The 22,303-nt window shown below is 50.0% G+C and overlaps 1 protein-coding gene across 1 annotated transcript; it reads right to left on the bottom strand.

Annotated features, from left to right (window-relative positions):
- Nucleotides 1–248: 248 nt before the first annotated feature.
- SASH3 (SAM and SH3 domain containing 3) lies at nucleotides 249–20,874 on the bottom strand. Its single transcript, XM_006881864.1, has 8 exons — nucleotides 20,818–20,874; nucleotides 6,907–7,002; nucleotides 6,222–6,371; nucleotides 3,410–3,551; nucleotides 1,616–1,764; nucleotides 1,258–1,467; nucleotides 996–1,146; nucleotides 249–439 (listed from the first exon to the last, which is right to left on the bottom strand). Exons 1-8 carry the CDS (start codon nucleotides 20,872–20,874, stop codon nucleotides 249–251), a joined length of 1,146 nt encoding a protein of 381 aa, XP_006881926.1.
- Between the last annotated feature and the right edge of the window lie 1,429 nt (nucleotides 20,875–22,303).

Raw genomic sequence — 22,303 nt, 5'->3', positions numbered from 1 at the left:
TGGGGGTGGCATCCTTGGGCACCCTATTTACACGGGCCATGGCTGGGGCTGGGGAGTGGGTGGTACCAGGAGGGACCGGGCAGCTGGTGGAGAGAGGGCTCTAGTGGTGTCACATGTCCCCAGGTGGCCCATCACCCCCATAACGGGGCCTCGAAGCCTGGACGCCCTTTGGGAAGCAGGGCCAGGCTTGGAGTCTGCAGGAAGCGAGGCCTGTCCCTGAGGCCTTGGCTTGCACTGCCACTACCATCTCACAATGCTTCAGCCAAGGAGAGGCCATGCAGCTGCTCCTCGGTGACAGCCAGCTCCGTTTCATCGCGACCGCTCTCCGAGCCCTCATAGCAGCCCGAGTCTCTCGGGATGTCCACCTTGGGCTCTGACACGGTGTGTGCCACCGGCTCCTGGCTGCTCTCTGCGCCCTCTTCAGCCTCCTCGCTGCCCGCTGCAGAGGATGAAGAGGAGGAGACAGAAGATAGGGGGACTTGGCTTGGTCTTCACCTGTGGAGCTTAGAAGTCCCAGGGAGTCCTTGCATGTGGCGCAGGGAGGTTGGGAAGCCCACTGTGGCGCAGTCCCCCTCCTCCTGGGTACCCACCACCACCCCTGTCCTCCCCACATCTACTTGAAAGCAAATTAGAATGTTTCAGTGCTAAATCAGGAGCCTGGAATCCTGGGCTGGTTATTGTGGTTCTGTTACTACCATACTTTTTTTTTTTTTAATATAATGTGCCTGTGTAATTACCACACACACATGAGGGGGTTGTGCAGGCTGCAAAAGCTGGACAATACACACATTATTTGCATAAAATACACTAATTAGCTTCCCTGCTTTGAGTTTTTCCCTACTCTGGCCTGTACACCCTGATAATCCCTTGAGCTCCCTGGCCCACAACCCACCCCGGGGCTCGAACCGAAGTGGAACAGGAGCACACTGCCAGTGCAGTGCGGGGAGCCAGGAACAGCCTGGGGCCTGGGCACTGCTGCTTGGCACCACACTCACTGTCATAATCCAGCAGCAGCTCGGCCGCAGTGAGCAGCTTGGCTCGGTGCTGTGGGTCCATGATGTTCAGCTCATTGAGGTGTGTTTCCCGCAGCTCTTTGAAATCCTCCAATGTCTGGTAGCCATTGAGCAGCAGGGTGGACGTGTGTTCCTGTGGGCAGATAACAGGCTGTGGGCATGGCCACTTACACCCCTTCCCTGCGTGGGGCCCTGCACCACTGGCCACAAGCTCCCAGCCAGGAAGGCCCTCCCACACCCGCACCTCCAGGCCGATGCGCTCCAGCAGCTCGTGCAGGGTCTTGGGCTTGGGCCTCTTGCCCTTGCTCTGCCTGCGGCTCGGGCGGGCGGGCCCCACGGCCTCCTCAGGCAGCACATCCACGTAGATGAACTTGAAGGAGCCCAGCCGGCCGTTAAGCAGGCCCAGCCATGTGCCCACAGGAGGCTTTTCGATGATCTGGATCACATCTCCTTTCTGTGCCGGGAGAGAGAGCAGGAGCTGAGCTGAGAGAGGACAGGTGATCTCCTGGCCTCTGTGGACACTGTCCCCCCACCCTGCTCTGCCCACCTCCTTTCTGGGCCCATCCCACCAGGCTCAGGAGGGGCCCAGCGGCCCACCTTACCTGCAGTTTCAGTGAGTCGTGGTCGTAGGGGCTGGGGGTGAAGTCTGTGTGCACGCGTGCCCGGCCACAGAACGGCCCTGTGTACTGGGGGGCAGGTGGGTCCTCCCCGAAGCTGCTGGAGCCCGAGATGGGACTGCAGAGCTCACTGCCTACAGGAGATGGGGTGGGGAAGAGGGGTGCCTTTGGTTCAATGTCCAGCAGCAACCTTCCAGGGTGGTCTGGTTGGAAATCCCAAGGACACACACTGGTGAAAAGAGCTGAGCTCTGCCTGGTTAAGTGTCCCATCGCAGAAGGGGTTCAAATTCTCCTCTCACCCACCTTCACCTGATTCCCTCGAGCACACTTCACCTTTAGGTCCTCTGACATCAGGATGAACAGCTCTCAAGCCAAAGGATAAGCAAATTGGGGGGGGGGGTCTCTGGAGACCAGCTAGGCCAACACCCCAATGCGCAGATGAGGAAAACTGAGGCCAGACTGGCAAAATGGCCTGCCCAAGACCTCTTGCCTTAGAATTGTCAACACTGAGACTTTCTGGGAAGCCTGGTGGAGAAGTAGTTAAAGAGTGTGGCTGCTAACCAAAAGATTGCTGGTTCAAACCCCTCCATGGGATGAGTTTCTCCACGGGAGGAAACTGAGGCAGTCTGCTGCTATAAAGATTTGTAACCGTGGGACCCTGAGGAGACTGTTCTGCTCTGCCCCACAGGGTGGAGAGGAGTCAGAATCAACTTGATGGCAAGTGACCATTAGACTCCAGGCTCAAGACTTCCGCTTCAGTGCTCCTTCCACCCACTGCACTAGTATTTTTCTCTTCTCTGCTTGAAAGGTGAGCTCTGGTGGCTTAGTGGTAAGGAGTTACGCTGTTAACCCAAAGTGTACATGGTTTGAATCCACTAGCTGCTCCATGGGAGAAAGATGGACTATCAATTCCCATGCAATTTATTGCCTCTCAAAACTCGCTGGAGGGTCGGTCAGCTATGGGTGTGCTCTGACTCAATGGTAAAAAATTGCCTGAAAGAAGTCTATGTTCAGGCACAACATCACATGGAGCTCAGATAGGCCCTTCTCCCTGGGAAGGGCCGGATGAGGGACATTTAAAAGATATTTCAGTGGGGCAAGGAGGAGCCTGTGTAACCAGAGAAAGAGCAAGAACTGGAAATGTGGCCATACATAGACCAGACCCCAAGGAGTGAGAAAGGCAGTGTCCCTCAAGGACTATAGCCCAGGCGATGGGGCATCTCCTCCAGGCAAGGTTGTTGGAATTTCACATCCACCACCAATGACGTCTAGAATGTGTCAAGTGAACTCAGTAAACCAAGGTCGAGATTCAAGAGGGTGAGTCTTCGGAGTTGGAGACCCTACCCTCAATCAGCCTGGGGCATCAGTAGCTTGTAGCCTGTAGCTCCCTTGGAAGGAATCAAGTGTGATGAGCTGGTCCAAGAGGGCAATGGGGCTCTTCCTCAGCCCTCGGCCTCTCCAGGGCCTGAGGACAGCAAATGGAGTTTCCTCTAGGGCAGACCTGAGTTCATGTCTCAGCTCTGCCACCTGGCTAACCTTGAGCAAGCCACTTGACCTCCCTGAGCCTCAGTTTACACATCAACACAATGAGGATAGTGATAGTACCAGCTGCAAGGGGTCGTTATCAAGACTGAACAGGAAGAGGATTGGTGACGTTCACAGGGGGCAAAGAACGAAGGCTCATCGTTCTCTTACCCCTCTCCCAGAGAGCCAGCTGTGAAGCCCCAACCTAGTTCTCTTCTCTACACCAACAGGTAAGGCCCCCGACCTCCTGCTCACCTGTGGATGCCTGGCGGCTCAGCGTTGGGGTGTCTCGCTCCTCCTGCTCAGTAAAGGATAGCCCCATCTTCTCCGGCCCTGGGCTGTCCAGGCTGTAGTCTGGAGACGTTGGGGAGGCAGAGCCCTCCTCTAGAGGGTCTCCCTGCAGTGAGGGAGGAGGCAGGAAGTCTTGAGCAACCTGGGGCAGCCCCGGTGCAGAGGAAATGTGCTGCCTGCCAGGCTGGTGAAATTGTGGTGCCAATGCAAAGGTGCATGGTTCAAATTCACCAGCTGCTCTGGGGGAGGGAAATGGGCCGTCTCCTTCCATGTGATACACTTACTGCCTCTGAAAACTCACTGGAGGGTCAGCTATGTTTCAGTTCCGACTCGATGGGACACAAAACAACAACCACTCTGTGCCCTAGTTTCCTCTTTTGGAAAATGGTCCAACAATCTTGCTTTGCTGTGCCTACCTATTGGGATGAGGGAGCTCTGATGGCCTAGTGGTAAGAAGCTGAGCTGCAATCCCAAAGGCACGTGGTTTGAATCTACCACCAGCTCTGTGGAAGAAAAATGAGCTGTCTCCCACTGTGTGATTTACTGCCGCTGAAAACCTGCTGGAGGGTCAGCTGTGAGTCAGTTCCACCCCTGCGGTGCACAACAATAGCAACAACAATAGCCTATTGGCATGAGGCTCAGCCAGGGTGCTGTGTGAACTCAAACCAGGATGCCTTATCCACTTCAAGTGCTGATGTCCACATAGAAAAATCCATGACGACACACCCTGTACCCAGGCCTGGGGCTTGCGCACAGACAGACAGTACTGCTGCAGAGGAAGCATTGAGCACCGTACTCCCCACAGTGTGCATGCCTGTCACTCCATCTCAGGCTCTTGGTGACCCTTCAAAGCAGGAGCTGTGAATGTCTTGAATTCCCAGAGGAGGAATCTATGCTCAAGGCCTGTCTGCAGTGAAATGAAAGTTCCAGAGCCCACGACCAAGTCGACCTGACTCACGTCCCTGGCCCCTAGCAGCACCTGGGTGGAGTGAGGGGCCAGGAACACTCAATAACTCGATTGCTACAAAGCCCTGGTTTGTAGCATTTGCCAATTTCTGGCTGTCAAGACTTCACATGGGGCTTGCATTGTGACGTCACTGAAGGAGGAGGGGGAGGAGCCGCACAGCTACACACCATGATAGTGTGTACCATGCAGATGGGACAGATACAAACACCCTTAAGAGTGTCAGAATTAGGAAATCTGGGTTTATTGCCTGAGTTTTTAATAAACTGAGTTTAACTGTTGTTGCTGTGTGCTGTCGACTCATAGCAACCCTATGTACAATAGCCCTAAACTCCGCTCTGTCCTGTGCCAATAGCACTGCCTCTGACACACCTACCCCCATTACCCCAGTCACTGAATCAATCCATCTCATCGAGGGTCTTCCTCTCCTGTGCAGTCCCTCCATTCTCCCAAGCATGACGTCCCTCTCCAAGGACTGGCCCCTCCTTGAAACATGTCCAAGGTATGTCAGACGGAGCTTCAGAATCCTTGCCTCCAAGGAGCAGCCTGGCTTTCACCCTCTCCAGGACGAACTTGTTTATTCTCCTAGCAGTCCATGGTATATTCAATACTTCTCTCCAACACCACAGTTCAAAGACATCAACTCTCCTATCATCCCTAGTCATTGTCCAGTTCTCAGATGTATAGTAAGTGATTGCAAAGACCATGGCCTGTATCAGGCACACTTTAGTTTCCAGACTGACATCGTTTCTCTTCAGTACTTTGGAGAGGTCTCTGACAGCAGACTTTACCAATGCAATTAATCTTTTAACTGTAGGCATATATATTACTTACTTTTTAAATGATGGCTTTGTTTTTAAGAAAAAAAGAAATTCTGAAGATTTGACCAGTGGCTTTTGAGAGCTGGTGTGAGCCCTTGCAAGACAGCCCCAGCACATCCTGCCCTCCCTACTTTCAGAATGTACAAAACTAGCTGTGCTGTTAAGCTTCTTAGGACTGGCAAGTCCTTCAGCTATGCCTGCACCACCTTTCTCCCTGGACAGAAGCCAGGCCTAGTGTCTTTCTCACACAGGGATTCCCTTCAAGTCTCTCAAGAACTGTTGTTGTTAGGTGTCTTAGGGTCGAGTGTGACTCATAGTGACCCTATGAAAAACAGATGTGATTCCTGTCCTATCCTGTGCCATCCTCATCATCTCTGACACACTTGAGCCCATTGCTGGAGTCACTGTGTCAATCCATCTCATTGAGGGTCTTCCTCTCCTTCACCATCCCTCTACCTTCCCAAGCACAATGCCCCTTTCCAAGGAATAGCCTCTCCTAGCAACATGCCCAAAATATGTGAGATGAAGATTCAGCACCTTTGATCCCATGGAGCACTCTGGCTACACCTTCCTTAAGACATATCTGTTTGTTCTTTTGTCAATCTACGTGTTATTCAATACTCTTCTCCAACATCACAGTTCATCGGCCTCAATTCTTCTTCTGTCATCCAAGCCAAACTTTCCTTTAGGACAGACTGGTCTCAAGCCTTTTTTGTGTTATGTGCCATGGAGTCAGGATGGGCTCAGCTGATCCTCCAGCGGGTTTTCAGAGGCAGTAAATCACACTGGAAGGGACTGCTCATCCCACAAGGTTCCATTCCCCGGATGTTCAGTCCTCCTCAAACCAGAGTCTTGCTCCTATGTCCAGGGAAGAGCACTAGCTCCCCTCTTGGATGACCTCCCTTCTGGATTCTCAGGTGTCGGGCCCCAAGCAGTAGCTATTAATATGGCCCTGCTCCCATCTCACCCCTGTTCCCATCCCAGGCCTCACCATCTCCTCTGACAGGGCCTTCACCATCATCTTGCCCATCTTCCTGTTCATGGTTCGCGAAATCACTGCCCTCCATTTTTTCCCCAGTTTTTTGCTGCTCTTCCCAGTATCCTCTGGAGTCATCTTCTCACTCGGGTCATCTTCTGGAATCTGCAGAAATGGAGGAAGAGGCCTAGGGCTTGGAGGCAGAGGAGGGGCCTTCTGGGCACAGCAGAGGCTAGACTAGATGGGAATCAAGGTCCCCTGCCTCTTGGGCCATAAGGTTAGCCAAGTCTGCAAGGTTAAGTGTTCCGCTCCTAGTCTACAGGCTGGTGGGTTAAACCCACATGATGGCTCTATGAGAGAAAGGCTTGGCTTTTCTTAGCTAAGAAAAGCCTATCAAAAAGTTCTAGTCTGTCACACAGGATCACTAGAAATGGAAATCTCGACAGCACACAACACAACAACAAGAAGCTCTGTTGTCAGCCTCTGGCCCTGCCCTTGGTGGTAAAGAAAAGATCTTGTAATGCAAAAAGTAGGCTTGTTCTTGGGGCCCAGGATCTTGGAAGATGGGAGTTGGTGGGCTTCTGTGCTGAGGGAGACCTTGCCCCAACAACCCCACAATCTTCTCCTCCCCCCTCCTCCCTCTCCCACATCTCCCTCCCAGATCCTGCAGGCGGGTCCCCCAGGAGGCTCACAAACTCACATTGTCATCCAGATTAAACTCCTTCTCGCTCACCACTGGGGAACTAGGTTTGGATTTGGCAAAATCCTTAAAGCTGCTGGAGCGCTGAAGTGAGAGCTGGAGGAAGCAGAGGTGTTGAGTGAGTGGTGTTGAAATGGCTTCTCCTCACCTCCAACACACAACAAACACCTCCCACACCCCCCTACACACACTTCAGTGCTGGGCAGAGCTGCATATATGCCGTGGACACAGAGCTAAAGAGGTGAAGTACCAAGATGTCCTCATAACTACCAGGATTCATGTCCTGGCTGCAGACCAAGAACTTGCCAAGACCGCAGAGAAACCTGAATTTTCACCAGTGGCTGAATTTTGGTGTTTACCTCTAAAGGCTAAATGAGAATGGATATATTTCTACCATTACCTCAGTGCATAAAACTTTATAAAAGTACCTTTAGTACTTGTTCTTTTTTGACAGAGATATTTTATTCAGCATAATGTCCTCCAGGCATCCTTATGTTGTGTAATGTTTTAAGAGCTCCTCATTTTTCAGTGCTGCATAGTATTCCATTGTGTGAATGTACCATGGTTTTTCTATCCATTCATTTGTTAATGGACACTTGGTTGCTTCCATCTCTTTGCTACTGTGAATAACACAGCAATAAACATGGGTGTCCATACATCTGTTTGGGTGGTGGCTCTGGTTTCTTTGGGGTATAGTACCAGTAGTGGAATTGCTGAGTCAGATGATATTTCTAGTTCCAACTTTTTCAGAAGATACCAGATCACCATAATACCACTGTTATAAAACAAGACTGACATGGGGAGTTGAGGATAAACTAGGAAAAAGGGATAGATAATGAACTCTGCATTGGAACAGATGATGGAAAGTGCTGTTTAAAAGGAGTTGTTTATTATTATTATTATTATTATTATTATACATTGCATGTATTATAACAGTTATAAGAAATACATTGCAAAGTAGATTGGGGCAAAGGAAAGAAGGGAGAGAGGGAGGAAATTGTGCAACAATGAACTTTTTTTTTTAAATGAACTGAAGGAGGGGGAAGGAAGGTGGAGGCAGCAAAATATGCAGCAATAAATGAATAAATGAAAACCCAACTTTTCAGTAAACTTGCATTAAAATCACAATAAAAATTAAAAAAGGGGAAAAAAGACTATCACCTTTACATACTAGTCACAATCTGTCATACAGTTAATTCTGACTCATGGTGACTCCACATGTCAGAATAAAACTGTGTTCCATAAAGTTTTCATAAGAAGATTGCCAGGCCTTTCTTCCAGGGCACCGCTAGGTGAACTCCAATATCCAGGTTAGTACTGCCAAGGTACTCCTCCTATCTTTACATGACTGAGAGCCAATCCCCAATCCCTTTCACATCCTGTAGCTCTGATGTGCTCTGAGCATGGTCTCCTCCAACCACAATGATAGGGTTAAGCAGCCTGGGGCTTTCAGCCTGATAAATCTGTGTCCCAAGAAGAGCAAGGCAATCCCACTTTCTAACCATTCACCAGAAAATCAGATCCACAGTTGTTAAGTCAATTATCTCTCATAGCAACTTTCTGTTGGGTTTCTGAGGATGTAAATCTTATCAGGAGGAAACTGCCTCATCTTTCTGAACTATTGGGTTAACAGCACCACATATAATACACCATGTCTCTTGGGCTCCTGGTAAGTCACATTGATACTGTTGTTATGTGCCATCAAATGGGAACTGACTCACAGCTGACCTGCCAGTGGGTTTTCAGTGGCTGCAAACCACATGAGAGAGGACTGCCCATCTTTCTCCTGCAGAGCAGCTGGTGGATTCCAACTGTGTGCTGATGGATTGGCAGTGCCACTTGTCGCCACTAGGCCACCAGAGCTCCCTTTAGTAAGCCACAGTAGAGGCTTGTTTCCAGCAGGTGCCCAAAGACTTGAAACATAATATGTAATGTGTTGGACTGCTAACCGAAAGGTCTGTAGTTTGAACCCACCAGCCACTCTGCCGCAGAAAGACAAAGCAGGCAAGAATTATAGCCTCAAAAACCTAGTGGAGGATGAAGCACATTATGAAAAGAGCCTTAATGGTATGTATAGTCTGTAGCAAGTTGTACTGCTAATCCAAAGGCCACAAATTCACCACTGTCTCCATGAGAGAAAGATGGACAGTTTCCTCTTGTTATAATTTACAATCTTGGGAATCTAATGGAGGGTCGGCATGACTTGCAACCAACTTGACAGCAGTGCATTGAGTTCAGACACATTATGAACAAGTCTTCAGGCACCTTCTGTAAATAAGCACCTACTCTACCTCTAAGTCATACTCAATGACACCTAACAACAACATAACAGCATAGTTTACTAGGGAGCTCTAGTGTTGTAGTCAGTAGGGAGTTGAGTTGCTAACCCAAAGGCAGTTCGAATTGTGGTGGTTCAAATCCACCAGTGGCTTCATGTGAGAAAGATGATCAATCTCCTCCGGAGTGATTACAGCTTTTGAAAACCTGCTGGAGGGTCAGCTATGAGTTGGTTCTAATGAGAAGCCAATGAGTGACTGGCAGCTTACTAAGGAGCCCTGGTGGCATTATGTGCTGTAATGGCTGAAAGATCAGAAGTTCAAATCTAACAGCCGCTGTGGGGAAAGATGGACAGTCTTCTCCAATTAAAATTTATAGCCTCAGAAACCTCATGGAGGGTCACCATATGTTGAGAATGACTCTATAGCAGTGGGTTTGACTTTCTGGTTTGGAATTTAGTCGAAGAAAACCACCAACTTCTTTTAATTCATCTCGGTTTTTAACCCAAGCCACTAGTGTGACGAGTGACTACTGCTGGCGTTTTCCTCTGTTTATAACACTGTCTGCAGGAAATGAGCTTTCTTAACTGTGTATTCACGTGTATGACAAGACACCAGCTCAAATCCGGGGTGAGGCATGTAAGCACGACAGGGCCTAGACACAAGAAGCTGAAGCTGAGTTCTGTATCAGGATAAACAGTCAAGACTAGAAGATACTCACAGGAACCAGGGTTCACAGATGGCCAGACAGATAGAGCAGGACAGACTGCAGACACTGGAGATAAGGGTTTGAGGAACTGAAGCCCCAAACCCACACAAAGCTGAACTTTCACATCCTCTTTCCTACTAAAGGGGGTGTATGTGTGTCCAGTGACAAGCTCCCATGACAGGGACATTGTCACCTGGACTCTGCTCCCAACACACAAACAATTGGCTCCAACTCATGGGTCTGCAACATAGCTGTTGAGTGCTCTTGGTGGCCTTTATCTGAAGCCAAGTCAGCAATCAGGTCTCAGGAGCCATACGTTCCTAGAGGACTCAGCCACGTTGTTGTTGTTGTTATGTGCCGTCGAGTCGCTTGCGACTCATAGCGACCCTATGTACAACAGCCCTAAACTCTGTTCTGTCCTGTGCCAATTGCACTGTCTCTGACACTCCCATGCCGATTGCCCCAGTCACTGAATCAATCCACCTCATAGAGGGCTTTCCTCTCCTGCGCTGTCACTCCACCCACCCAAGCATGATGTCCTTCTCCAAGGACCGGTCCCTCCTTACAACATGTCCAAAGTATGTTAGATGGAGCCTCAGAATCCTTGCCTCCAAGGAGCCACCCAGTTTGACCCTTTCCAGGATGAATCTGTTTGTTTTCCTAGCAGTCCATGGTACCCTCAATACTCTTCTCCAGCACCACAGCTCAAAGGCATCAATTCTCCTTGGTCATTGTCCAACCAGAAATGAGGCAAGTGGTGAGCCAAGCAACCACTACTGTCCTGCAGGTGCCATGGGCAGGGCACCACAACATCACTAAGAAAACCTTGTATGTTCAACTTGGTGGAGCTGGGCAAGGGATCTGGCAATGGAGTGAGAAAAGGGGAAAGCCTGGCTGTGGGGTGACTCCTCTGGTTCCCACAAATCTCCCTCATCCTCCCTGCTTGGTTTTCTCCTCCCACTAGTGTTTCTTCTTCCCCCCCCCCTTTCTTTCCCCTTCTCTCCTCCACCTTCTGCTTATTTCCTCCCCTTGTTAAACTAGGATGCAGCTGCCCAGATAACTTCCTCCTCTTATAACACGGAAAAGAGGGAACAGAGAGAGGGTGGGCACCAGGCTGGCCTGGGTCCAAAGAGGGCAGGCTGGACTGCTATTTATAGACTGATGGGCCTATTGTGACCTTGCCTCCATCAGCCCACAGTCTGCTCTGCAGACCAAGAGGCTGGGAGTCACCCCTGAAGCCCCAGGGATGAGTGAGCCCGGAAAGCAAGCCAGAGGGCAGGCTTGGGGCCGGAAGTAGGCTTTGTTAGGGGAAAGAGTAAACTCACACCCACCGGCTGCCCTCTAATAGCAGCTCTTTCCCTTGGACTTTTCCTGTCATTAATCTGCTGTCTGGGGCCTGGGAGGACTGGACTTTGGCTCCCAGGATCTCGTTTGCTATCAGGGTTCCCACAAAGCAGGAGGGGTAGTCCATAAAGATAGTCCTGGAGCTTGGGAAAGGGCTACACAGGTTGTTTGGGTGACAGAGGGTAGGGCATAAGGGTGGTCCTTTGATAGCCTGCCTACAAACTCAGGTTGTTGGGTGCTATTGAGGTGACTATGACTCACAGCAATCCCATGAACAACACATTGAAACCTCGCCTAGTCCTGTACCATCTTCACCATCTCTACCATGCTCAAGACCGTTGTTGCAGTCGCTGTGCTAATCTATCTCAAGGAGGATCTTCCTCTCATTTACTCTCTATTTTCTCCCAAATGATGTCTTTTCCCAAGGATTGGCCCCTCCTGACAACATACCCAAAGTGAGACAAAACTTAACCACCTTTGCCTCCAAGGAGCACTCGAGTTGCACGTCCTCCAAGATGTGTTTGTTCTTTTGGCAGCGCATAGGATAGTCAACACTCTTCTCCAACACCACAGTTCAAAGGCATCTAGTTTTCCTTCTGTTGTCCTGATTCATTGCACAGTTCTCAGATGCACAGGAAGTAATTGAAAACACCATGGTTTAGATTAGGTGTGCCTGAGTCTTTAAACTGATACCCTTGCTCTTTGCAGACATCCTAGCTCTTTAGCACTCTGGGGACAGCAGATTTTCCTCAATGCAACATGTCTTCCAATCTCCTGACTGCTGCTACCATGGCTGTTAATCATGGATCCACGTAAAATGAAATGGTTGACAACGTCAATCTTTTCTCTGTCAATCATGATGCTGTTCCAGTGGTGAGGATTTTGGTTTCTTGATGCTGAGATGTAACCCATAGTGAAAGCAGTAAATGCTTCAAGTCTTCTTCACTTTCTGCAAGCAAGGTTGTGCCCTCTGCATAATGCAGGTTGTTCAACTCATGGGTAGCCCTAATTATTCTGAGTAACCACAAGTGGTCCAACAAGGATGGGTTGAAATCCTTGAATCTTTTTGCTTCTGCCAGGTCTCCCTTTGGAGTAAAAGTTTCCTGGTTGGTTGGCGGGGGTATGTCTCATACGCTGCTGCACCCTCTTTCATTGGCCTCTCTTTCATTTTCTAAGATGAGAACATGGACCTCTTGGATGGGGCTACATTTCTGGCATTAGATATTCCTGAATTCAACTTTGAGATGAGTTACCTAAGCCCTCTGACCCTCAGTTTCTGCATTTGGTTGTAGATGGCAAGGGTGCAAATCTTGCTTCTGCCATTTACTCACTGTGTAAACCCAAGTAAGTTACTTAACTTCTCTGGGTGACTGTTCCTCATCAGTGAAACAAAAGCAGTAGCACCACACTCATAGGTCTGCTGTGACAAAGTGAGTGGTTGCACACTGAATGCTTAGAACATGAGAGTTTACCTGTTGCTTTTCAGGCAACACCTTCTAGGCTCCCATTGTCTTGTGCAGTCAGTAAGAACCAACTCATAGCTGACCCTCCAGCAGGTGTTCCGAGGCACTAGATTTCACAGGAGTTGAGGACCCATCTTTCTCCTGCAGAACAGCTGGTGGATTTGAACCTTGTGTCTTTGGGTTGGCAGTGCAACTCCTTACAGTTAGGCCACCAGAGCTCCCTGACCAGGACATTTCTCCACCTGGAACATTCTGCCCTTCTGTCAACTTCAGTTTCTCCCTTCTTTCCAGTTTTACTGACAAGAACTTAGATGCTTTTCAATGATGTCATCGCTGTGTGCCATTGAGTTGGAACCAACTCGTAGCTGACCCTCCTGCAGGTTTTCAGAGTCTGTAAACTATTCAAGTTGTCGCTGATGTGTACCGTTGAGTTGGAGCTGAGTTATAGCTGGCCTTCCAGCAGGTTTTTAGAGGCAGTAAATCGCACGGAAGGAGATTGCCCATCTTTCTCTCTCAGAGCAGCTGGTGGATTCAAACTGCCTGTCATTAGGTTAGCAGCACAACTCCTTGCCACTAGGCCACCAGAGCTCCCTCTCAATTGGATGGATTACTGTGATACAGACAGCCATACAATGATACAGCATTGAGATCAGTACCACTGTCTCGTGAAATATGGAAGTGCCTCACAAAGAGGATGGTGAGTGAAAGGGGTCATCCATGAAGGGAGCAAAGACTATATGGATGTACATACATAAAGTTTAAAAAGCAGTGAAACGAATGTACTAATACATGCTTTTGGAAGTAATGAAAGGGACTCCTCTAAGTGGCTGGCAGAGGGTAAGGGTGGTTTCTAGAGCTCTGGAAGGGCTCTGCTTCTTGATCTGGGGACGGTTACTTGGGGGTATTCACTTTTGGGGAGCTAATTCGGTGGTACACTTGCAATTTGTGCATTTTTCTGGAAGTATGTTAGAGTCTCCAAAGTACTAAAGAGCAACAATGTCAATCTGGAAACTAAGGTGCGCTTGATACAGGCCATGGTCTTTGCAATCACTTGTTATTCATCAGAGAGTTGGACAATGACCAAGGAGGATAGAAGGAGAATTGATGCCTTTGAGCTGTGGTGCTGGAGAAGAGTATTGAATATACCATGGACTGCTAGGAGAACAAACAGATTCATCCTGGAGAGGGTTAAACCGGGCTGCTCCTTGGAGGCAAGGATCCTGAGGCTTTGTCTGACATATTTTAGACATGTTGTAAGGAGGGACCGGTCCTTGGAGAGGGACATCATGCTTGGAGGGTGGAGGGACGGCGCAGGAGGGGAAGACCCTCTATGAGGTGGATTGATTCAGTGACTGGGGTAATCGGGATGGTTGTGTTGGAGACAGTGAGATTGGCATAGAACAGAGCAGAGTTTAGGGTTGTTGTACATAGGGTCGCTATGAGTCACAAGCAACTTGATGACACATAACAACAACAACAACAACAGCAACAACAACAACAACAATGACAACGTTAGAGTTTAAGAAAAATTTGTTTTAACCACAGAATACTCCACATAAAAATATTGAAATGCAAATGTTTTGTTGGGGGTGTGTGTGTGTGTGTGTGTGTGTGTGTGTGTGTGTGTGTAATGTATATAAGGAGCTCTGGTGGAGTAATATGTAACATGTTGGGCTGCTAACTGAAAGATTGGGGGTTTGAATCTACGAGCTGCTTTTCAGGAGAAAGGACAGTATCCTCCCATAATGATTTTACAGCTTTGGAGGCAGGATGGAAAGCTGTATGAATTGGACAAGTAGATATATTGGTTCTTGTTAGTTCCTAGTCAATTCCAACCCATGTGATGGCGCCATGTGTACAGAACAGAACTGTTCAATAGAGATTTCAAGTTTGTGACCTTACAGAAGGAGATTGCTGAACTTGTCTTCTGAGGCACCTCTGGGCAAGTTGGAACCACCACACGTTTGACTAGCAACTGAATATTTAACTGTGTCACCCAAAGACGCCTGGTAGCCTAGTGGTAAGGAATTTTGCTATCAATCCAAAGGTACACGATTCAAATCCACCAGCAGCTCCTCCGGAGAAAAAAGGGCAAATCACCTCCTGTGCAACTTACAACCTCTGAAATCCCACTTGAGGATCAACTAGGAGCCAATTCCAATTTGATGGCACATAGCACCAACGTAGATATTTTACTGTAATAAAATATTTTGTGACTAATGTTTTAAAATATCACCCACTGTGTGTGGCCTCCCCTGATACTCCCTGGAGCTTCATGCTGTTGGCATCCTCCTCCCAGATGCCCTTTCAGCTCCTTTAGTTTCAGGGTCATATATTGAGAACCGTCTGGATGCCAGGTACTGGCTGTCTTGGGAAACGAATCCAGAAACAAGGGGTGTGAGGAGACTTTTTGTGCTCCCAAATATATGTCCAACAGTGGTAATGGTTATACACATGATGGATGTCATTAATGCCATCGCACACTTGGAAATAGTGAAGACGGCAAATGTTATGTCATATATATTTTTTTACCAAAGTAATCTGCTTTTTTCCATAAAATGCTTGTCTGTCAGATACTTTTCTAAATCATTCAGATTAAGATTAGGAAGAAGGATTGGGTATCCACTTCTGAAATAGCAGGCTTCTGAAAACCTTATGTACAATTGAACACACTTAGACAACCAGATAGGGCAACTGAGGCAGACCTTCCAAGTATGGAAATACAAAAGAAGAGGATTGAATGACTAGGGTAATAGGGGTAGGTGTATCAGAGACAGTGAGATTGGCACAGAGTAGAGCAGGGTTTAGGGATGTTGTACATAGGGTTGCTATGAGTCGCAGGGGACTCGACAGCACAGCACATAACAACAACAACAACAACGATGATGGTAAAGAGATATGTTGTAGTTGTAACCTCCAGGACCTTATTTGGAAGTAGCATCTCTGCAGATATAAGCAGCTTAATTATGAGGCCAGATTGGCGAAGTTGTTGTTGTTAGGTGCCATCGACTCAAGTACAATGCATAGCGATCCTATGAACAACAGATCTGAACCTAGTCCTATCCTGTGCCATCTGCACACTTCCTGACACATTAGAGCCCATTGCAGCTGCCGCTTTATCAGTCTACCTGGTTGAGGGTCCTCCTCTCCTTCACTGACCCTCTACCTTTCCAAGCATAGTGTCTCTCTCCAATGCATAGCTGCTTCTATCAACATGCCCGAAGTATATGAGACGAAGCTTTATCACCTTTGCCTCCAAGGAGCACTCTGGCTGCACCCTCTCCAAGATATATCTGTTCGCTTTTGGCAATCCATGGAACATTCAGTACTCCTCTCTAAGGCCACAACTCAAAGGCATCCATTCTTTAGTCATCCTGATTCATTGTCCAGCTCTCAGGTGCTGGACAACGTGACTGAAAATAACAAGTGACTGAAGAGACCATGGCCTGAAACAGGCACACTTTAATCCTCAAACTAACATCATTGCTCCTCAGTAATTTGGAGAGGTCCCAGACTACAGACTTTCCCCAGTGTTATACATCTCCTGATCTCCTGGCACCAAGTGTATTGATTATGGATCCAAGTAAGTTGAAGTTATTGAGTTTCAATCTTTGGAGAGTAGGTTCTAATTCAATATCGCTGACATTCTTATAAACAGAGACGAGATACAGAGGGAAGACGGAATGCCTGAGACCACCAGAAGCTGGAAGAGACAAGGAAGGCTTGTTCCTTAGAGCCTTTGGCCCTGCTAGCACCCCAAGTCTAAGGCATCTAGTCCTAGCACTGTGCTGTTTTATGCCACTCAATCTGCAATCCTTTGTCACGGCAACCCTAGGAAACGAATAGGGGGGATAGTTTAAACATCTCCCCTGTGCCTGGAATTTTGCTAAGCCCTTCCAGGTGCACCCATTCACCTAGCCACACCAATAGGCCCTTGTGTCATGCCCTCTTCACAGGTGAGAAGACTGAGTCTCAGAGAAACCATCAGCAAGAAGAGCAAGGGCCCAAACAGAGCTAGGCCAGCGTTTCCGGACGGTCTACGTCGCCACGTGCTTGCCCCACCCCCACCCCCATCAGAGTTCTGGAAGTAGCCCACCGGTGCAGAAGTGAGTCAAGTGGATGGCGATCGCAAGGAGAGCAAGTGAGGGGCCAGAGGAGGCCAGGCTCAGGGAGGCTTAGGAGCAGGCAGCAGGCGCTGGGCCTAGGAGGGGAACTCCCCTTCCTCCAGGAGGGCGAGCAGGGCTGCGCCTCAGGTGAAGGGGAGGTGAGCCAGTCATGTGAGGCAATGGAGGTACTGACAAAATGAAGTGCATGCTGGTGAGGGGTGTCCTGGCTCCAGGAAGAGACTGGGGGGAAGGAGGAGCTGGGCCCCCCTCTCCTGTTCCCCTGGAGGTCTGATGTGAGTTGAGGGAGGACCAACTCCTAGCGTGTGGAGGAAATTAGATTAATGGGAGTGGGAGTGGTGGTGTGTGCTGTCAAGTCTGAACCGACCCATAGCTGACTCTTCAGTTGATTCTCAGAGGCTAGAAATTAGACGGGAGGAGATTGTCCATCCCTTTCCCTCAGAGTGACTGGTGGAACTGAACTGCATGCCTTCAGGATTTCAGTGCAGCTTCTTACCATTAGGTCACCAGAGACCCCCTAAAGGGAGTGTTGACAGCCCATAACAACAACAGAGGCAAAATGTCTACAAAGGGCAGATGAGGTGTAAGGGCCCTGACCCTGAGGGCTCCCTAATCCTCTGTGAGTAGGAACAGGTGCCCACGTGAACCCCAGGACCCTGGAAGATGACTCGCCCTGCTGCCATCTGGGTCTGCCCTACAGAGCCGAGGAACTAAGCCTTCAAATGCTCAGACTCTGTGAGAGCTTTTGAGATCAGTGGGACCACAAAAGAGGAGGGGTTAGGTCAGCAGAGGCATGAGCTTGGCAAGCTGCAATTCTCTCTGAGAGCCAGGTATAAAACAGGGACAATGCCAGGGTCTGCTCTCTGCCCTTGGGAGCCGGAGAATGCACCCAGCATGGTGGTGGCTCTTTGAGCTGGTAGGCCTTGTTTGTTTGACCTCAGGGCTGGAACTGCTCAGCAGGACTTCTAGCCCTGGCTGGGCTGACAAGTGGGCACCCCCTAGTGTGGACATGTCCCTGAGCCACCAAATCATCTCACATTTGTCGTCCCAGGTGAATCACACGACCTCTTGAAGGGAGCACATTGAAAGCCAGTCCCCCACCCGCTTCCAGAGATGAGGGATCTGAAAACAGAAAAAGGTAAACAGCCTAATTGTCCGAGGTTCCTCAGCTCCCCGGACAGCGATAGGGGAGGGTTCCAGCACATTCTGAATTTGGGAGGCAGAGGAGGAGGAGGAAGAAAAGGACCAGGAGAGAGAAGCTTCACTTGCCTGTGTGCTCCGTTTCCCCACGTCCCCTCAGCCCCTGAGGGGCAGAGACTCCCTCAAGGCCATGGTGAAGGCTGTAATTGCACTTGGCCTGCTGGGAAGCTGAATCTCAGCTAGGGGAGAGGCCTTGAAGGAGGCAAAACACCTCCACCAACCAGCCGAGGGCCACTGTCCCACACCCTGGGTCACCCAGTGTCAACCCTGGCATCTTGTAGCACCTGTTCACACCTCAGCTTGGCTGTCTTCAAGGCCAGCCAGCAGCTTGGACCATGGCAGGATGGGGGTAATGTGCCAGGGTCAGATTACCCAACGAGCAAGGTGAACTTCCTAATCTCTCCCTCAAAACTCACTGCCATCGCGTCAGAACCGACTCATTGCTGTCCCTCTATTGAGATTTTTGGGAGCTGTACATCACACAGGAAGCGACTGTCCATCTTTCTCCCTCAGAGCTTCCAGTGGATTCAAACTGCCTACATTTGGGTTAGCAGCACAGCTCTCACCAGAGCTCCCTATTTATAATTTCACATATCTTTTCAGCACATCAGAGATTCTGCTTCGAGGTCTGGCTGGCGTCTCTCTCCCAACCTTATAGCAGCTTCCTACAGAATCAAAGCCTTTCCCCCCAGTTTCCCAACCCTGCCAGGGCCAGAGGACTCAGTAAACAAGGTTCGCACAGACTAACTTGTGTTTACTTACTAATCCATAGTAAACAATTTTACTTTTCCTGGCCCCCATCAAAGATTGTGGGTGGAGGTCTGGCTGGTCTCTCTCTCTCTCTCAACTCCACAGTTGGCCTCTGTCTCTCTCTCTCTCAACCCCACACCTTCCTGCAGAATCAAAGCCACTTTCCCTAATCACCATCCCTGATGGGGACGTCTTACTGGGTAAACCAGGTAAGCATGGACTGAGATGTACTTCTGTATTATCTGACTTGTACTGACTTCACAGTTCCACGCCTGTTTGTCTCCACATGATGGAGTGAAACGCTGCGGATTAGTGAGTAAGCCCAAGCAAACTCTGCTGACCATGCCCTCTGCCTCTGATGCACGCTCATCCTAGGATTCAGCAGGAAGGTGAGTGTGAATGGGGTTGCTAGGTTACCTTCCCCTATAAGACGTGGTGGACCTCAGAAGACAGCATGGGTCGAGGGAAACCCCAGAGACCCACCCTTTAAACACAGCATCTGGTAAGTCACCGGTGTCAAGAAAGAAGGATTTCCGTGTACTCCCGGCCACCTCCGCCTGAGGTAGCCCATGTCCCGCTGTCATAAGTGTCAGTTCTTTCTCAGACTTTCCTCCAGCTCAGCTCTCCTGTGGTTTGAGGCCCCAGTAGCATCTATGCTCCCAGCAGCCAGAGAGCAAGGGGAAGTGGTCCTTTCCCCCTCAGATGAGCAGCAGCCAATGGCAGGCTTGCTGGGTGCTGGGGAGGAGTGACAGAGCCCGTGTGAAGATCTGTGAATCTCACCCCTACCCACCTCAACTGCAACCTTAGAGAAACAGCTGGGGTGGGGAGAAGAGAGCCGGAAATGACAGCCACCCCCCTGGCTCTGAGAGGAGACAGGATGCACACCCCAGTGCTCCAGCTCAGCCTCTGCTGTGACCTGAGCTCTGGGGAGATTGTGAGGGTCTGGAGGCCCCAGACCTCTGCCAGGGCTTGGGCCTCTTGGACCTGGAGCAGGCCTACTTTGGGATGGCTCTAGAATCCTGCTGGACATGCAGAATGTACTTGCTGCTTGCTTGAGAGAATCAAATCAAGTCCAGGGATCCCAGGTCTGGCAGAACCTTTGGGGGATCTTCCAGTCTGACCTCTGCCCCAGGAAGATGAATACCATAGCCCTCCACAACAGTTGCTCTTTTTCTTGGTCTTTAAAATCGCCTCACCAAACTTCCCCTCCTCAGCCCTCACTCTTACTCACCACCTCCCAGGCTTCATTACTCATTCTTGGCAAACAATTTCTCCCCACCTAGGGTAAAGTAGTATGCTCCCGCCTCCCTGTGCCCGCTGTGGGTTTGGTTTTTCCAAGCCTGGGAATCACCTCAGGCTAGCCAGCTGTGGTGACTGGCTCTCCAGGGGGGAGGTTGGGGAAGCTGAGCCAAATGGGCAGCGTCTGGGCAATGGCTAAAGGGTGGGGGTTCCAGAAAGCCAAGATGGGCAGCCCGGTGGGGCCCGTGGGGTGAAATGACCATGCGTTGGCAGAAGTGGCGGCAGAACAGTACAGGGTGATAACTTACAGTCTTGAGATTCAACTTGCATTGGGTAATTTTTGAATTCTAGTCTAGGATTCTAGTCTTCCGTGGTAGGTCTCTCTCTCATCGCTGCGGCCTAGTGGGTAAGGAGTTACCCTGCCGACCCAAAGGCAGGTGGTTTCAATTCACCAGCGGCTCTATGAGAGACAGTCGAGCAAATCTGGTGTGATTTATAGCCTCTCAAAACCCACTGGAGGGCCTGCAATGATCGAAGGCACAAAACAACATCTCATCGTGGTGGTAGGGTTCCATTCTCTAACTCTAGACTTCTACGGGTCTCTTCCTTTATTCTGCTGTTCTGGTTTTAAGTCTCTGAAGACTTCTGTTACCCTGGTTACCCGGTTCTATTGCTCTCTGGGAGAATGGCCCTCATCTACGACTCAACACACGGTCTGTGACTCTTCCCACGTCTGAGTCCTGAGGAGATGGGGGTGAGTGTGCCGGGGGGGAAGGGAGAAGTGCGCCACCATAGATGCTCCTCACCTTCCTCTTCTGTGTGGGCTCCTTCTCGCTGGCGTTGGAGGGTTTGCGGCGCAGCATGGTCCTCTGCTCACGTTAGGCTCTGTCCCTGCTCTCCTAGGCGTCAAGGGGTACGGCATGGACCGAACCTCCGGCTGCCACTCTGACTGCTGCAGTGGCAGCTTGGGGGTGCGGGCCATGGACACCCGGCAGCAGCGGCATACAGGAAGCCCTGCCACGTGACCTGTTCTTACAGCAATCGCAGCCCCTGCCCCTCCTCTGGGGAGGAAGGAAGTCCCAGCTTCAGTCTCCAGAGATTCTGATGCGGACAGCACTGGGGTCGGACAATCTGAAAAAAGTCCCTTCCCGGCTGTCTGTCTCAGGCCAGTCATTGCCAGGCCTTCTTCTTGCGCTCCCTAGAGGGGACCAATCTACTCAACGGACATGGCCGACTCCACCAGAGAAGCTGGACTTTCTCCCTGTTGGGTCCAAGCTCCTGGTCACCCTGCATCACCAACACTATCACCGGCTCCACTCCCATGGCCTCGATAGTTGACCATCAGCCATCCAAGTATTTCTCCAACCAGCACTACCTTCACTTCCACAGCCATCCTCACCGCAGTCTGACAGCCAGCCACCAGCACCAGAGCAATCACCTCTACCGTCAACACTCTTCAACCATCATGCCTACAGTCACTCACCACTGTCACCATCACCCGTACAGCCACCACCCCTGCAGTGGCTGTCCCTGAAGTCAGGCATTCTCACTGCCATCTGTACATCTATAGTCGTCAGTACCAATCACCCCAACATCATCAGCCCTCAGCTCCTACGGTCATCACTCCTAAACCTATTGTCACTGTAGCCATCGCCACGGCCATTGTACACTTACAGTACAAGAGCAATCACTGCTGCTTGTCAGTACCCCTTGGCCATCACCCCAATGATTATCAATCACCTCCATGAGCATCATCATTGACTGCCTCCATCCCCCTGACAGCCACCACCCCTACAGCTATTGTGACTCCAGTCACCCCCTCTGCTATTAGTATGCACAATGGCAGACACTCCTTCGGTCAAAGCCTCTCAGTCATCTCCTCTCCAGTCCTAACTTGTACAGCACCGCCCTTATCACCTTGATGGATACCATCACTATAGTCAAGCATCCCTGCTAATGCCAACAACTCTCACAACCTTAATGATCACTCCTACCACCAGTGTCACCACCATCGTCATCAGCACTCCAGCTGCAGTGCCTCTCTCGTTGCCCTGTAACCATCATCATCACAGCCACCTACAGCCTTCATAACGAGAACCTACCATCCGCACCCTCGGTCATCACATGCAAGGGTATCACCAGAACCACCACACAGGCTGAAAAGTATCTCCAGGCAACACCACCCCACCCAACAAGCGTCCCACTCGAGGCATTTCTCGTGTGCCTGTGTAGTGCATCTAGACTGTTCACTTCCCTGTGGCAGAAATGAAACTCATTCAATTTCATAAAATT

The sequence above is a fragment of the Elephantulus edwardii genome, unplaced genomic scaffold (genome assembly GCF_000299155.1).
Source record: "Elephantulus edwardii isolate Elephantulus edwardi_28Jun2011 unplaced genomic scaffold, EleEdw1.0 scaffold00016, whole genome shotgun sequence".
NCBI lineage: Eukaryota > Metazoa > Chordata > Mammalia > Macroscelidea > Macroscelididae > Elephantulus > Elephantulus edwardii.
The sequence above is the reverse complement of the archived record's forward strand: the minus strand, read 5'-3'. Positions and strand labels throughout refer to the sequence as shown.